Genomic DNA, 17,962 nt, shown 5'->3' with positions numbered 1-17,962 from the left:
CCCCCCCCCCCCCCCCCCCCGTATTTTTTGTGGATGCAAATCCAAACAATTTCAAAGCACCTATACATTTTTACTGAACTGGCAAAGTAGGTTTTATCATCTTACAACATCCTTTTTCTGGTAGAGACTCATCTTGAAACCAATTTATATTCTCTGGCTTCCAAAACCAGTAAGACTAAGTTTTGACTTGTTTTAAATTGGTTTTATTGTGTTTGATCGTATATATTTAATATATTTGTGTATGTATATTGCAGTTTTTTGCAGCACTTTCCTTCTAGCTGTGGCTGTTTTAAAGAGCTTTTGTCACGATTTGGGTTTTGTCTTGGTTTATGTTATCAGATTTATTAGTTAAGTTTCTGATTTTGGGGTCTTGTTTGGTTTTGATTTAGACATGTTGTTCTGTTTAGGTTACCTGTTTTCCACCTGTCACTTTATCAGCTCTGTTCGGTCTCCCCTCAGCAATCTGTCAGCTTTCTTGCCTTGATTAGATCCACCTGCTCACTTATAATTAGCCTTCACTCCTGTTCACCTGCTCACTCCCCTATATAGTCCTGCCACAAACCTCTGCTATCTGCCAGATCATTTACGAGCCACGGTGAGTTTAGTTCCAGCATTCTTTATTCTGATTGACCTGTTGATGATAACCCGAGAGCCTTTTTTGATTCTGAGCCAGCCTGTTCCCTGATCTGTTTTTCCTGCCCTGTCTGACTGATTTACCGGTTTACCGACTAGTTTCTGTCCCATGGTTATCCGAGCTTGCTTTGCCCTGTCTGTACCTCTGCCTATTTTGGACTGCTTTTTGTGTACCGGATTTTGGAATGCCCTTTTGACTATTGAGCCCGCCTGTCCCTGTTTTCATTATTAAAATCCTGTTTTTTGCCTTAACCTCACTTGTTGGGTTTGAATACTGGGTTTACCTGATTCACGATCATAACAGAATGATCTGGCCCACTAAAACCTATCGCCCAACAAGTTTTTAGAGGTTTTTTTTTTTTCCCTTCCACACGCTATGGCTTGGGAGGGTTCCAGATTGGCGTTCTGTCCCCCTGGTATCGGTCCCAGACGCCATCTCTCCAGCAGCCGCAGCAGCAGTAACTCGCTGCCTGCTCCGAGCTTACGATTGGGAGGGCTCTTTGTCACAAATTCAGATTCGGCTCAGAATAGAAGGGATCACTCACCCAGCGACACCGCTGTCGGCTCTGCCCATGGGTTTTATCCAGACCCAACTTTGTTTATGGAGGTCGAAGCGGAGGTGGTGCGGGATCTTCGCCCGGATCTTTTTCTCTCTCTCCCTCCAGAGGAGGAGATGCAGGGAACGCTGTGGGCTCCGCCGATCCCGGCTCTACCGAAGGAGTTAAACCTCCAGCAAGTCCTGCCGTCCCGCCGTCGGAGGAGGGGACGGAAACCTGTGGGTCGCTCCTTCACCCGTTCTGTTCGGCCGACAGGCGAGTCAGTACCGCGCCCGTCCGTTGCCACTTCCTGCCCAGTGGATCGGAGTCCGGTGCTCCCCAGAGCTGAGCAGCCCACAGCGCCTCCTGGTGGCGCCCGTGATGCTGAGGATCTGGCTCTGGAGGACCAGTTAAGAGCTTTTGCCCCTATTATTAAAGACCTTAGGGAGGCTCTTTTCTGCCGGTATTCAGAGGAGCTGGAGGCAAAATTAAAGGAGGTCGAGGGGCACTATAGAGCAGCTCTCCAGGGTTTCTATAGTGGACTCAATCCTGTCCCCAAGGGTCCAGCCGACGCCCCGGTACCTGCACCTGTCCCAGAGGACCCGCCTCCTACCTCAGCTCCAGTGCCGGCCTCCGGCAGCTATAAGGCAGCACTGTCTGCGCAGCCGGCCCAAGACGCTGCAACCCCGGAGGGTCCGCAGCCGGCCCAAGACGCTGCAACCCCGGAGGGTCCGCAGCCGGCCCAAGACGTTGCAACCCCGGAGGCTCCGCAGCCGGCCCAAGACGTTGCAACCCCGGAGGCTCCGCAGCCGGCCCGAGACGCTGCAACCCCGGAGGGTCCGCAGCCGGCCCAAGACGTTGCAACCCCGGAGGCTCCGCAGCCGGCCCGAGACGTTGCAACCCCGGAGGCTCCGCAGCCGGCCCAAGACGTTGCAACCCCGGAGGCTCCGCAGCCGGCCCAAGACGCTGCAACCCCGGAGGCTCCGCAGCCGGCCCGAGACGCTGCAACCCCGGAGGGTCCGCAGCCGGCCCGAGACGCTGCAACCCCGGAGGGTCCGCAGCCGGCCCGAGACGCTGCAACCCCGGAGGGTCCGCAGCCGGCCCGAGACGCTGCAACCCCGGAGGCTCCGCAGCCGGCCCGAGACGCTGCAACCCCGGAGGGTCCGCAGCCGGCCCGAGACGCTGCAACCCCGGAGGGTCCGCAGCCGGCCCGAGACGCTGCAACCCCGGAGGGTCCGCAGCCGGCCCGAGACGCTGCAACCCAGGAGGGTCCGCAGCCGGCCCGAGACGCTGCAACCCAGGAGGGTCCGCAGCCAGTCTGCGACGTGGGAACCCAGGAGGGTCCGCCGCCAGTCTGCGACGTGGGAACCCAGGAGGGTCCGCCGCCAGTCTGCGACGTGGGAACCCAGGAGGGTCCGCCGCCAGTCTGCGACGTGGGAACCCAGGAGGGTCCGCCGCCAGTCTGCGACGTGGGAACCCAGGAGGGTCTACCACAGGCCCACGATGAGGGGGTTCAGACGAGCCCTCTTTCAGGCCGCAACTCGGGGGCTCATTGGGACAAGTGGCGCCGTGGCCCTCGCCCAGACGACAAGCGGCGCCGTGGCCCTCGCCCAGACGACAAGCGGCGCCGTGGCCCTCGCCCAGACGACAAGCGGCGTCGTGGCCCTCGCCCGAGCGACAAGCGGCGTCGGGGGCCTCGCCCGAACGACAAGCTCCGTCGGGGGCCTCGCCGAGAAGACAAGCACCCAGAGCCCCATGGAGACTTAGAGGCCCCTGGACCTCTTCTGAAGCTCTTACCCCCTCATCTTTGGCTTGACAGCCAATTTCCCAAGTTGCTGGCCAAGCTCTCTTTGTCAGAGGTTCTGGAGGGGTTACTGCTGAGGCTCTGGGTGTTAAAGGGTCTGGGAGCATCTGAAGTCTGTAGCCCGGGGCCTCCTGAACCTGAAGTCTGTAGTCCGGGGCCTCCTGAACCTGAAGCCTGTAGCCCGGGGTCTCCTGAACCGGAAGCCTGTAGCAAGGCCCCGTCTGAACCTGAAGCCTGTAGCAAGGCCCCGTCTGAACCTGAAGCCTGTAGCCAGGCCCCGTCTGAACCTGAAGCCTGTAGCCAGGCCCCGTCTGAACCTGAAGCCTGTAGCCAGGCCCCGTCTGAACCTGAAGCCTGTAGCCAGGGGCCGTCTGAACCTGAAGCCTGTAGCCAGGGGCCGTCTGAACCTGAAGCCTGTAGCCAGGGGCCGTCTGAACCTGAAGCCTGTAGCCAGGGGCCGTCTGAACCTGAAGCCTGTAGCCAGGGGCCGTCTGAACCTGAAGCCAGTAGCCAGGGGCCGTCTGAACCTGAAGCCAGTAGCCAGGGGCCGACTGAATCTGAAGCCAGTAGCCAGGGGCCGACTGAACCTGAAGCCAGTAGCCAGGGGCCGACTGAACCTGAAGCCAGTAGCCAGGGGCCGACTGAACCTGAAGCCAGTAGCCAGGGGCCGACTGAACCTGAAGCCAGTAGCCAGGGGCCGACTGAACCTGAAGCCTGTAGCCAGGCTCCTCCTGAACTCTGTAGCCAGGCTCCTCCTGAACTCTGTAGCCAGGCTCCTCCTGAACTCTGTAGCCAGGCTCCTCCTGAACTCTGTAGCCAGGCTCCTCCTGAACTCTGTAGCCAGGCGCCTCCTGAACTCTGTAGCCAGGCGCCTCCTGAACTCTGTAGCCAGACGCCTCCTGAACTCTTTAGCCAGGCGTCTCTTCTAGCTCTTAGTCCGGCGCTGTCTCCAGCCTTTAGTCCGGCGGCAGGTTCTGTTCTCTCTCTCTCCAGACGTCGGTTCCTGAGGGTCCTGTTCTACCGACGGTCCCCGAGATTGCTGCTCTGCCGGCGGTCTCCGAGAGACCTGCTCCGCCGCCGGCCTATGAGAGACCTGCTCTGCCGCCGGCCTATGAGAGACCTGCTCTGCCGCCGGCCTATGAGAGACCTGCTCCGCCGCCGGCCTATGAGAGACCTGCTCCGCCGCCGGCCTATGAGAGACCTGCTCCGCCGCCGGCCTATGAGAGACCTGCTCCGCCGCCGGCCTATGAGAGACCTGCTCCGCCACCGGCCGCCGGACATCTTTGCTAACCGGGGCCGTCCTACAGGACACCCGCCGGATTACCTGTCTCACAGGGGTCGTCCGCCGGGACGTCCGCCGGAGAACCTGACACGCCTAGGACGTCCGCCGGAGAGCCTGACACGCCTAGGACGTCCGCCGGAGAGCCTGACACGCCTAGGACGTCCGCCGGAGAGCCTGACACGCCGAGGACGTCCGCCGGAGAGCCTGACACGCCGAGGACGTCCGCCGGACAACCTGACACGCCGAGGCCGTCCTTCGGGACGTCCGCCGGACAACCTGACACGCCGAGGCCGTCCTTCGGGACGTCCGCCGGACAACCTGACACGCCGGGGTCGTCCTCCTGGACGTCCGCCGGAGAACCTGACACGGCTGGGTCGTCCTCCTGGACGCCCGCCGGAGAACCTGACACGGCTGGGTCGTCCTCCTGGACGCCCGCCTGAGAACCTGACACGGCTGGGTCGTCCTCCTGGACGCCCGCCTGAGAACCTGACACGCCGGGGTCGTCCTCCTGGACGCCCGCCTGAGAACCTGACTCGTCGGGGCCGTCCTCCTGGACGCCCGCCTGAGAACTTGACTCGTCTTGTTTTGTTTGAGTTTATATTTGGACATTTATTTGATTCTAGCCCTCCGTCCTGTACCTCCCTCCACCCACCCGAGCTAGTCTGTTTTGTTTCTGAGGCCGTCTGGAATCCGGCCTTGAGGAGGGGGTTCTGTCACGATTTGGGTTTTGTCTTGGTTTATGTTATCAGATTTATTAGTTAAGTTTCTGATTTTGGGGTCTTGTTTGGTTTTGATTTAGACATGTTGTTCTGTTTAGGTTACCTGTTTTCCACCTGTCACTTTATCAGCTCTGTTCGGTCTCCCCTCAGCAATCTGTCAGCTTTCTTGCCTTGATTAGATCCACCTGCTCACTTATAATTAGCCTTCACTCCTGTTCACCTGCTCACTCCCCTATATAGTCCTGCCACAAACCTCTGCTATCTGCCAGATCATTTACGAGCCACGGTGAGTTTAGTTCCAGCATTCTTTATTCTGATTGACCTGTTGATGATAACCCGAGAGCCTTTTTTGATTCTGAGCCAGCCTGTTCCCTGATCTGTTTTTCCTGCCCTGTCTGACTGATTTACCGGTTTACCGACTAGTTTCTGTCCCATGGTTATCTGAGCTTGCTTTGCCCTGTCTGTACCTCTGCCTATTTTGGACTGCTTTTTGTGTACCGGATTTTGGAATGCCCTTTTGACTATTGAGCCCGCCTGTCCCTGTTTTCATTATTAAAATCCTGTTTTTTGCCTTAACCTCACTTGTTGGGTTTGAATACTGGGTTTACCTGATTCACGATCATAACAGCTTTATAAATAAAGTTAGTATGATTTGGAATGAGCATTTTCAGCATGAAAAAAAAAAAACGTGATTAAAAGAAAAAAAGCTTATTTACCATACTTATCTGTGTCCAAACATCAAACGTGTTAATTTTTTTTGTTCTTGCTCAGTTAAATGTGTGTTGTGGTTTAAAAAAACAGCTGAAGAGGCCCATTAATGTGGCAAATATTTCCTTTTTCACTTCCATAGAAGTATATTAAAGTTTATATTAAATGTTTAATTATATAGGTTGGTCAGAAGTTGGCGGAGTTGACAGACATGCTACACATAGGAGCCTTCTTTCAGCCAGCTGACCAGTAGTCTGCAGCAACAGGTGCATTGTTATGTTATCCATAAAGCCGTAGAAAGCTGCTCCTGTCTGTGTCTTGCATTTCAACAACCACAACATCTCTATTGACAGCATCAGTTCTTTTCATTACTGATAAAACATTATCTGATGAAACCAGCTAACATAACAAGGTAGGCTCAGTAGTTTTAGTCAATAAAAAAATCCTATTTTGAAATCGATAATTGTTAGATTTTAGCATCACAACACGTTTAGTCATTGTATCTATCACAATGGATTAAGATAAAATGGAGTAACTCACTTTCTATTAATTATCCATAAGCTACTTAAACATACTTGTTTCCTTTTATATCACTATAGAGGTCATACATGTCTTACAATTGCTTCATGTCAGAGTTGCTGAACGACCCTGGACAACTGCATTGTCTTCCAAAAGTATTCACCCCATCACTAGCTTTTTACCTTTTGTGTTACATTCAGACCTGTAATTAAAATGTATTTTTTTTTATTTGATGTGATGGATGTGTACAAAATAGGCTAAGTTGGTGAAGTGTGATAAAAAACAATTTAATAAAAAATTATCTGAAATTTGGTATGTGCATATGTGTCCACATCCTTTTCTATGAAGCTGCTAAAAAGTTCTGGTGCAACAAAAAATAAAGTCCACTGATCTAAGTGTCACATGATCTATTGCTATAAACACATCTTTTCTGAAATACCCCAGAACCTGCAACACGACTAAGCAAAACATATCACACCATGAAGACCAAGGAGAACTCCAAACAAGTCAGGGGCAAAGTTGTTGAGAAGTACAAGTCAGGATGAGGTTCTAAGAAAATATCCAGATCGCTGATGTTCCCCCACTTTATTTTGTCAGATTGGTTCTATTCATGTGATTTCTTGATCTTGCAAATGTAGTGATTAGGTCAATCAACTTTAATTAATGATTTAAGAAAGATGGGTTGCTTTTTGACTGGGGTAGATTGAGTTGGATAGCTTTTTTATCCATTCACAAATTAAATTATTATTTGAAATCATTGTTTGTTTTTATTGAGATTGTCTTTGTCAAACATTTGTTTAATGATCTGAACAGTGAAGTGAGACAAAGGTGAGAGAATGGAGTCAGGGGACAAACACTCTGATTATAATTACTTAGTTAAAATAACAGATAACACCCAGTATGCTTGATTTAAAAGTTGTCACTTTTCTATTTCAAATTGAATAAATTCATGTTTTGTAATTCTTTTTCAACAGTGACTATCACATAAAACTGTGATGTTTTACTCAGTTTAATTGTGAGAGTGACATATGTCCAGTCCATATAGGATTTTTTTTTACCACAACGCATGTAAAGACTTGACTGCAAAGAGTGAGGTTTCAGTGCTATATCCTATTGATATGATGCCTAACTTCCACACTTACTAAAACTGACAGTGTTTTTCTGTTGTGACAATATGTCTGTTTTCCAAGCTGTACCTTTTGCAGTATAATAACCCCCTCTTGTGTGTCCTCGTCTGTTGTTATGTTGAACATGCCGGGCCCATCGCCGTCCATGATCCTGTAGTCCATCTCTGCGTTGGAGCCGATATCAGCATCTGCCGCTTTGATCCTGGCCACCACAGACTGTACCGGCAGTGACTCCAGCACGGTGTACTGATAGCTCTCTGGAAAGGGAAGGACAGGAGTGGATTTTTGTAATGGATGTGCTTATTTTTTTGCAACCAGCACACACGCATTAGACTAACAGGCAGGAGCAGTGACACATAAATCTGTTTGTTTCCGCTCCAATTTGTGGTAAAGACGGCAAAGAAGGCAAAAAGAAATTATGCTATTACAACAGCAAGACCAATTTTAGTTGATAGGGTTCTGGAGGTTTCTCCTTTAAGAGGATAAATGAGGCTGAATTAAAATTTTCTTCTCTTAGAGGCTCTCCCGGCAGGAAGAAAAGGCATCTCATTTAGATCCCTTTGTTAAATTTCAGAGTATTGTTTACAATTGTTTTATTGTTTAGAGGAAGGCATACATTAGCAAGGAAGATCAAACTGAATCAGCTCTGAGTCAGTTCACCCCTTTGCCAATTTGTATCCCCAGTTCATACCTATGCAATGCTATTTCATTAACCTGGCGAGCCAGATTGATAATGTGTAGCACTCTCTGTTCTGCACATTATCAATCTGGGACTGCTCCTATAAAATCCATTTGGGAAAGAGGAGCAGACGTCTCCAAGCTGGTTTGGTGACACGACACCGAGTACCTGCCTATCAAAAGTTGGTTTTAGCCAATCACGGTGTCGAATTAAAATGTAAGCAGCACCGTCATGCGAAACCACAACAAAGTTAGCTAGGCAGGGCACGTCTTGCTGTTCTACTATCAAAGTAGAGGTTGTGGATTTTTACAGCTACGCCTTCGTCCTGTAACCTTACAGGCAAGGTTACTATTTCATCCCTTGCAACTTCAAATTCATACTTGTAAACAAGCATCTTTATACCCATGTGCTGTATCAGTTAGGTTTTGTAAGGGGTAATTGACTGCAATTGTCATATAAATGCTCAAATGTCACCTTTTTAAATTAAATTCTATATTATTGTCCTAAAAACATTAAATACTTTTTATTTCCATTTATTTGGCTACTAAATCTCACTTGGGCCTGTTGATTCTGGTCTGAAAAACACAAAAAAATGTTAACATAGGAAGAGAGTAAGCCAAAATAAATGTAACAAACATAAAGCTTAAAATCATTTTCTGTACTCCATTCAAAGTGTAATGTAAGAAAATGTGGATAGATAACTTTATGGAATTATATCTCCCAGCAGAAGGCCTCTTACAGGCTGTATCATTTGATCCCGGGTATTAATTATCTTAGTTCATTTAATGAGAGCTAACTTGTCCAAATGGGTATCAGAACCAAAATACATGGGAACAGATTGTTATGTATAGCTTAACTTAAAAACAATTCTACAAGAGATCAGTGCTCTTTCCATACATTACTGAAGGAAACACTTAACTACAACCAGCATTTAATTCATATACCATATTTTAAGTTTCTGCATTCAAAATGGTTTGTTGGTAGGTACAAAACAGAAGTAGACCAGAAGGGTCAAAATAGCAATTTGTTGCATGTTGGCAAAAGAGTGAATTGTTCTGATAATCTGTATAAAATTGCTAAAACTGAATCTCCACATCTTCTTTAAATACAAGCTAGAGTTATCATTGGTATAAGGCAAGGCAAGCTTATTTATATAGAACTTTTCAGTAACAAGACGTTTCAAAGTGCTGTACATGAACAGAAAAACAGTAGACATAGGCAAAACAAAGTAAATCCTTGACTAGACTTCTTTCCTACATTTCAAACATAAATAAAGACTTAATTGTTTCTATTAATAGTAAGAAAAAACTAAGTATATTCTTGGGGATATTCGATCAAAAGTAATTTCATCCAAAGCTACAACTAGAATAACTTCTTTTGTTTCATTGTTTCACTGGAACAATCTTGATTAAAAATTCAAAGCATGATTTTTTCTATTCATACATTCCTCAAAGCTACAACTTAAGGTCTCTGATCTGACCTTTCTAAACCACAGCTAAAACGGGAGAATTATTTCTATTCATAATAAAGTTTCACTGGGACGTGCTTCATTACTAAACATTCTAAGGTTAATTGTTTATATTCATACTGCTAAAGCTTGGGGTCTTTGATCTGACCTTTAAGACACTACAGCTAAACCAGAAAGCAGCAGAGTAAGGGACAAAGCACAGTAGAGGCAGTGTGTGTGTGTGTGTGTGTGTGTTTGTGTGCCTGTGTATTTTAGTGTAATCATGTGTGTGTGTGTGTGCACGCGTCTGTGTGTGTAAGTCTGTAAACGTTATCAGGCAGTACAGTGGCTCTCTGTTCAGGTCACAGATGTCACAGAGCGTCTTCTTTACATGACCTCTGGGAGAAATTAAGATTATTTGCCTTTCAAGGCCGACGGGGAGGCCAAATTCTGATAATAGAATTAGTTTTGGGCAGGCAGACTCTTGTTTGTCACAACTTAGGTTTGTGTTTGCTTTGTTCTGGACTTTTCTGGACTAATCAGTTTCCACTCCCTTCAGCCAACAGCCATCTGTCACCACCCAATCAGCTCAGTCCTCTCCTCAGTCTGCAGTCACCACTCAATTAGCCCAGATCAGCTCCACCTGCTGCCAGTAATTACTGCCAACTCTTCTCACCTGGTCTCTGTCTATATAAACCTGCCTCAGCCGACTCAACACTACCAGAGCGTCTTGCCATGTGTGATGTGATCTGCCTCTACCAGTTCCTGTGTGCTTAGCCAGCTGGCCTCTTCTGCTTCATATGCATTTTCAGCCCTCGCTGATGAAAGTTTCATGTGTCTGCTTATTGCACAAGTCTGCCCATTTCCCTGTGAGTACCAGCCGCTCGCTCTGCCTGTTCTGGTCAGCCCCTGTCTTCATCTCTGGTTTAAGTCTGTCACAGCCTGCAACACCTGGTCAGTCTGGTTCTGCTTGCCTGCCTCACCTGCTACTACTCATCCTCTTCAATAAACCTTTTAAAATGTAACTCTGTGTCCAGTTTGAGCATTGGGTCCGTACTTGTAATCATTACATTGTTTTTCTGTCTGCCTTAAAAGTCTTGCTGGTTCTTCTGAATGGCGATTCCAAAACAGCCAAAATTGTGGTCATTCTGCCAGGGTCCAGCTTGCAACTTTCTCCAAGATCATTCCCATCCTGACAGCAAGTTCAGAAATTGCAGCTGGCCTGCAGTTCTGCTTACACAGCATTTCAGTCTGAGTGCTGGTAGCAGACATATCCCTCATATGGTTCAGGCAGACCTGATATGGGCCGAAACAACTGACGACATCCTGTTTTCATAAATCCAAATTTAAACATTTTTAAGATCCTCGACTGACAAAATGGACAGAAGCATGATCCTCCTCCCACTATGTGTTTAGCTGCACATGTCCTGTCTGGCACATGGGCTCTCTTTCACCCAGTCCTCTTCCATTCAGTCCAGCTGACCAGATCCATAATTTATAGTTTTAAATATATGTAAAAAGATTGATAGAAGCAGGCTGGGAAATAATTGAGACAGTGACTCACTGGATTGGTTATGACCTGTAGACTTTTTTTCAGGCAAGGGACAGGGAAAAAAATAAAACAAAAGATGAAACTAAATCTCCACATGTTTCTAAAAGGGCTAGTGTTAGCACAGCTAGGGACCACAGGAAATAAGCAAGCAACAACACTTTAATAAGCATTTAATGAGCTTAAGATCTGTAATTAAGGAAAAAAACTTGAAATGTCCATGTGTTGTTTAAAAAAGGCTAAAACGGTTTGCAAAGCTGTTACAGAATGCTAGAATTTTGTAGAAAAGACAGCAGAAAAGGCAAAAAGGAAATCATCCTATTAGAACAGCAAGGCCAATTTCACTTTATAGTGTTCCAGAAGTTTTACTTTTAGGAAAATGGATGAAGCCAAATGAAAAACCTCTTCTCTTAGAAGCTGTCCAGGCAAGAAGAAAGGAACAACAGGAGTCGCCTTTAAATCCCTTTGTTACGTTTCATTGGATGAAATGTCCACTCAAGGAATCTATTACTCCAGAAACTCTCTATTGTGTTCTCCACGCTTTTGTTTGACCCCCTGAATTTAAAGTACTCCTACAGGAATAAAGAAGGGAATCATATTCATAATCATAATCTCTCCAATCACCATGGCAGAGCTCATTACCAGACCTTTCTGTGTTTCTCTGTGTCTCCCTCAGCCACAGTCTAAATGCTAATCTGCCTGACATTGTTTGCCACCATGTAATCTTTATAATGGCTTTTTAATTTGCCATGGAAAAGCAGCTCTTTAAAAGACCCCAAAAAATACTTTCCTCCTATCCCATTACCCTTGCTCCCACCTCCCATGCTAGCCTATCCTGAGACAGTCTTCTCAAAAAACTAACCCCACTTCACCAACTAAGCATTGCTCCTGGATTCAATCTGCTCTGAAGCTCTATAATGGCATATCGATTCTGACCCATGACCCTGTGAGCACAGCAGCAGGAGCAAAACCCCCCAGAATTCTTCTAAAGTCTCTTTCTTCTCAGTGTGACAGCACTGGGTTAAAACGACACTGATGGCTTGTCGTGCAAACTTGAATCTCTCTTTCCCCACAGGGACCGGCAAATTGACTCGGCTTCACGGCAGTCCAGTGGTGACTGCGCGCCAGCCGGACCAGCAGTCGGGCTATCAGCGGTAAACCGATTGCCGGTGCTTCGGGATTATCATGAGAGGCACTGCATGCCTTTGAATCCTAAAGCTTTTTCTGGAAGCCATTAGCAGCTTGTGCAAAGGGCTGGCAAAATGAAAGAAAAAATAAACTGATTGATCTTTGTATCCAATGGAAAAGGAACGAGCGTCTTTGATGAAGAAGGAAGTTGGGCGGTACATACTTTTCAGGAAGGCAGCTTTTCCATTTTTTTCTGTACAAGTCCAAATGCTTGCTGAAAACACAAATGCAAGGTAGTTGCACAAAGTTAATCTAATGGGTGATAAATCAAGCATTAATATTACTTTAATCTATTTCACCTTCTTATGCCATTTTTTGGAATTACAATTACCACTAATTACAATCCAGATTAACCTATTGCCTTCAGAGTTCACTTAACTAGAAAGGTGAGTCCAGCTATGAATGATTTTCTCTCAGTATGAATACAGCTGTTTTGCGAAGGCCTTTTGAGGTTTGTTAGAGAATATCAGTGAAGAGACTGCATTCTGAAAACCAAGGGAAACAGCTGACAGGTCATGGATAAAGTTGTGGAGAGATTTATAGCACGCTTAAAGGGGACGTGTCATGTAAAATCCACGTCTTTAGCCCTTAAATGAGCAATAAGCAAAATGTCTATATTTTTTATAGAACTAAAAAAAGTGATTTGAAGAACTAAAAGGTAATATTTCAGATGGACTATGGTCTGATGTCCCACTGCAGGTCTCTGCGTTGTTCTCCTGTCTCTTATTTACATAGCTGGGCCGGGCCGTGTACGTACAAGTGCACTCGTGCATGCACGTGCATGTGAACAGCTGCCACTCGTGGCTTAATCTCTCCCTGTCCTAAAATACCACCGTCAGAGCAGCGGAGCGTTGGAGCAACATGGCGGAGATCACCCCAGCAGATCGGAATGTCATCTTGCTATCAGCATTATAAAGTTATGAGTTACTTAATTCTTCACTTGATATGTTCCCCAGAAAAGTGATGCTGTTTTACCATGTTTTTGTTCTTCACAAATATGCCCATAGAAAGCGACTCGTGGGGGGAAGGAGGAGCTGGGAGGCAGCCAGAGCAGAGTTAAAGAGAAGCGTGATTTGTCACACATCTTGTTTTGGTCCGCAGACAGTCCTCAAGCACCACCTCGTGGTTAAATATTGCATATTGCACCTTTAAATACATTTTGTTGTACAGTTGGAGTTTCTAGGAATGCAGAGAATTTGAATGTAATATTTCCAGGTGGCGTGTAGATGTTTTTATATTATGTTTGGGTCATATGTTTCAATGAGTTCAGTGTTTTTCTGCTTTCTATTATGTTTTTTTTAAGTATTATGTAACAGCATGTGCTGTGGAGCTGGTAAAAAAGTCATAGACTTCCATCTTAAGTCTCACAAATCCATTTTTATTTCTTGGAGGGATTTTGTAGTTCATGGTCATGGATGCCGAAGCTACAAGTGGATAAGTCATCATTGTTTATTACAATTTGCCCTAGTATACTACAGAAATGGCCAAACGCAATGGAGTGGAAAATTCTGCAATCTGGAGGGGGGCAGGTGTTAGATTTGTTAGATTTAAAGAGACCACACCAAAAGGAGTTGCTCTCAGACGTGCCTCAGAACATGGGTAAAAGGGGAAATGGGGAATTCAAAGCAAAGCATTGCGATTCCACTTTAAATAGATGAATTAACTGAATGATTTTAATGTGAAAAGCAAGAACTTAAAAGCTATAAATTCTAAAAAAGAAAAATCCCGATCTTTGGAGAACTCACAGAGCACAATGCAGTACCATGATCTGAAAATGGAAAGCCTGTGGTGCAGATCCAAACATGCCAGGAGATGGACCTCCACCCAAATCAACACAATTACTCGTGTTAGCATGGCCCAGTCAAAGTCCAGACAGAGATCCAATTCAAAATAAGTTGGCTTGAAAATTGATAATCCTGCCTGTATCTATATAAAATCTAACTGAGCCTGAACTTTTTAGCAAATAATTGGCAAACATTTATCTTGCTAGATGAGCAAAGCTGGTAATGAAATACTCCAAAATAATTGCAGCTATAGTTTATGCCTAGTCAGGTTCTGCAAACTACTGACTTGGGTGGGATTGAACACAAATGCTCGCCACACTCTTGCTAAAAAAATTAATTAAAAATCATGTATACATTTTCTTATACTTTGCAATCAGGTGCTACTTTGTATTGGTATATATAGCTTAAATTCAATAAAATACATTCAAGTATGTGGTTGTAACTTGGCGAAATGTGAAAAGTTTTCAAGAGTATTATTAATTTTGGAAAGTGCCCTTTATTTATTTTCTGTGCAACTTTATTCAACCAAAAATGACAGAAGAAATACTTGTTGCTTCTCTTTACTGAAAAGTAATATAGAGAAAAGTAATATTTTTCAAGTGGTTTCTTTCATCTGAGCAAAAAAAACGTCCCAGCTTTTTTGTACCATTATGTTCATCGAGTGCCCTCATTCCATTCTCTTAGTTCAAGTAGTCTTCCAGTGATAATAGATCTTAAGAGCTGTATTCAACCAGGAGAAAAAAAAATGAAGAAAGAATGTGGGGGTTTTATTCTGATTGCTGAGTAGCTGCAGAACGTGGCATGTACAAACTCAATCAGTACTGTGGAGGCAGTCAGAAAAAGGTCTTACTGTGAGCAAACCGCGGTGGGTTGTCGTTGACATCAGTAAGCATGACCGTGACAGAGGTGGTCCCGGACAGGCCGCCCATTTGTCCTACCATGTCTTTTGCCTGAATGACCAGCACGTACTGGTCCCTCGTCTCCCGGTCCATGTTGGGCAAAGCTGTCCTTATGACACCTGGAGAGAGAGAAGAAGATGATTATAGTGATGGCTCAGAGTTGAAAAGCTGTCTTTCGCCACAAATCCTATCCCACTATACCTCTATGGCTTGTAATGGATCCATGTCTGTGGATTTCTTTCTGGAGTTTTTAACTATAATATTTTATCAATTTGAACATCATCAAAAAAGTTAATTTATTTCTGCAATTCAATTCAAAAAGCGAACCTCTTATGTTACATAGCTCACATAGATTGATATATATCAAGCATTGATTTTTGTTTTGTTTGAATAGTCTGTAAAACCAGGATAAAAGTGATTTTTAATGCATGAATTTTAGCCAGCACATTCTTTCATGGGAAAGACTGCAGAGAGTTGTCCAACCGACAGTCATTGATACCATCAACAGTGAGGCTAAGCCACAACAGCTGTCTCAGTCGTTGTGTCCTTGGGCAACCCTTCACCCGCTTTGCCTGCCGTCGGTGGTTAGAGGACCCAGTGGCACCGATGTATGGCAGCCCCGCTTCTGCCGGTCTGCTCCAGGACAGCTGTGGCTACGATGTAGCTCACCACCGTCAGCGTGTGAATGAATGGGTGAATGACTGATTGTAGTGTGAAGCGCTTTGAAATCCTTGGATTGGGTAAAGAGTTATGCAAGTGCAGGCCATTTACGAAATGTTATCACAGGTTGTTCTGTGTTAAGTGGAAAGAAAAAGTGTGATGCAAAAAGGTGCACAAGCAAAAGGATCAACGATAGCTTCAAAAGGATTATGAAGCAGTTTATTAAGATCGTTGGGAGGGTTGACAAGGCACAATTGACTTTCAGAATACCAACGTCCCTTTTGTTCATTAAAGCTAATAACTGTTAATTTTTGTGCAGTATGTTATTTGCACTTTTTCATCTGCCATAGGCTTTTTCAGGGACTTATTTCAAACCTTCAAATTACTCATTACAAATAATTTGTATATAAGAAAATATATATTTTATTAGCCAACATATTAGCTTTTTTTAAGTGAGGCATTAACATTTTAGAAAAACACTAAACACATTAGCACAGAAAATGTTTTGACTTCATCTTTGTGTAGATTATTTTCGTAATTCTTTTCTTTTGGATTTGTTAAAAGTTTAGACAGAGCAGGGTGTTAACTGAAGAAAACAATATCTTAAAAGCAGTCTGATATTAGCACTGCAGCAAAGCTGCTTGAGATTTTTACGTCTCATTTTTGTCACAAATGCTTCAGGTGATGTTTTTTTCAGACAAAGCTAAACACTAAAGCATTTTTCAAAGGGTGGATTCATTGACTAAGATTAAAAAAAAAAGTCTTCAACACAACCTGGCCCTAATAGGCACCTTGTTAAATCATTAGTTAACAATGAATAAAAATTTTTGGAAGACTGAGTACAATTTGAACAGCCTGATTAGTGTCTGACCTTTACAATCAAGTCATCTCTCAAACTTGTCTGAAAACATGAGACAGGCTAAAAGAAATCTAAAAAAAAAGAAGCAACTCATTATGCACCATTGTAAAGAAATTCAGCAACAAAGGAATTGACTCACGTCAGTCTGGGAATGGTTGCAAAGCCATTTCCAAGGCTTTTTGGGATTCCTGCAAACCACAGTATGAGCCAGTATCCACAAATAGAGAAATAGGGAAACTGGTGAAGTGTCCCATGAATATTTACTCATAAAGCACATTTATGATTCACCCAGGAAGTCACAAAAGTACTCAGAACAACATCTAAAGCACCACAGGCCTCAGTGGCCACAGTTAAGGTCAGAGTTGATGACTCAAGACCAAGAAAGAAACTGAGCAAAGAAGACAAAGGCATCCAGAGGAGAGTTCAAGGCCCAAAACCACTACTAAGGTGAAGTTTGTCAAAAAAAAAGAAAAAAGAAAAAAAAAGTCCTAAAAAATGTCCTGATCACTTTTGAGAAAATATTCTGTGGGCTGACAAAACAAGGGTGGAACTTTTTGGGAAGTGAGCCTCACTATACATCTGGTGTAAAACTCATTTCATAAAAAGAACATCACTCCTCAAACATAGGTAGAGAGATGGTCTGAGGCTGCAATTCTTCAGGATCGGTAAAACTGGCCTATAGGTTTAAAGGCAATTACTTTCACTTCTTAGTCTGACTGGTTTGGAAGGCTTGTCTGATATCCAAAAAAAATGGTCTGATGATCTGAAACAGCTTGGCAGGACAACCTAAAACACGAGAACTGTGGGGGGGTCAGATGCTTTGTAAAAGCACTCTGCATGTTTTACGTTTTTTATTAAAGGATTAACTGCTCTCAGAGCTAAAGACATTAGAAAAAAAACAGCAGGACCCGAGTAAAGCTGTACTTCAGATCCTGAAGTTTTTCCGCCTGTAGCGGTTGTTGGCAAGTGCACTACTACTCAAGTCCTTGAATTTTCCAGTCTGAAAGCTAACTAATCTGAAAATATCACTTCAGACTGGAAAAGAAGGTTTACATCAGTCCTCCAGCTGGCAATTCTTAGAATTATCCCAGTCAAAGTGAACGTCTGTGTTGGCTGTTGCCTCTTTTACTGTCATCGGTGTGTGTTCTCTGCTTGAAAAGTGCTGTCAATCCAAACAGTTTAGTAGTCGGATGTATGATGAGGAAAATGCTCAGACGCTGTAACAAAAGTTGGAACATGCAAGGGGACAATTTGGCCGCCAGGGGAGGAATCAGCTGTCTGTTACAGCTGTCACGATTGATCTCTATCGGAAAAAGATAAGAGATGTGACAACGCTGGCATCTAATAACCGCCATTTGTCTGATTTTTACCTGAGCCCCCTCGACATCACCGCCACAAAAGCACCGAGCCAAGCTGTGGTAAACACACCAAATGACTAAAGGGGAAAATATTTTTGTTGATGGCGCTTTTCTAATCTAAACTTTATCCCTTAAATACAAAGATAATTCCAGAAAAATTAACGCAGCCTATTTAAATCAAAGAAAAGTGTTGTAATCCTTCAAAAGCAAT

General features: G+C 44.9%; 1 protein-coding gene across 1 annotated transcript in view; it reads right to left on the bottom strand.

Annotated features, from left to right (window-relative positions):
* Positions 1-17,962, bottom strand: part of LOC105915574 (cadherin-7) — a 149,490-nt gene that overhangs the window by 58,166 nt on the left and 73,362 nt on the right. Inside the window, exons 4-5 of the mRNA XM_036129314.1 lie at positions 14,826-14,993; positions 7,398-7,585 (exon numbers count right to left, since the gene is read on the bottom strand). Of these exons, the coding sequence (XP_035985207.1) occupies positions 7,398-7,585; positions 14,826-14,993 (356 nt within the window). The remainder of the gene's footprint in view (positions 1-7,397; positions 7,586-14,825; positions 14,994-17,962) is intronic.

Source organism: Fundulus heteroclitus, unplaced genomic scaffold (assembly GCF_011125445.2).
Source record: "Fundulus heteroclitus isolate FHET01 unplaced genomic scaffold, MU-UCD_Fhet_4.1 scaffold_155, whole genome shotgun sequence".
NCBI classification, from domain to species: Eukaryota; Metazoa; Chordata; class Actinopteri; order Cyprinodontiformes; family Fundulidae; genus Fundulus; species Fundulus heteroclitus.
Note: the sequence above shows the minus strand (reverse complement) of the source record. Positions and strands in the feature narration are given on the sequence as shown.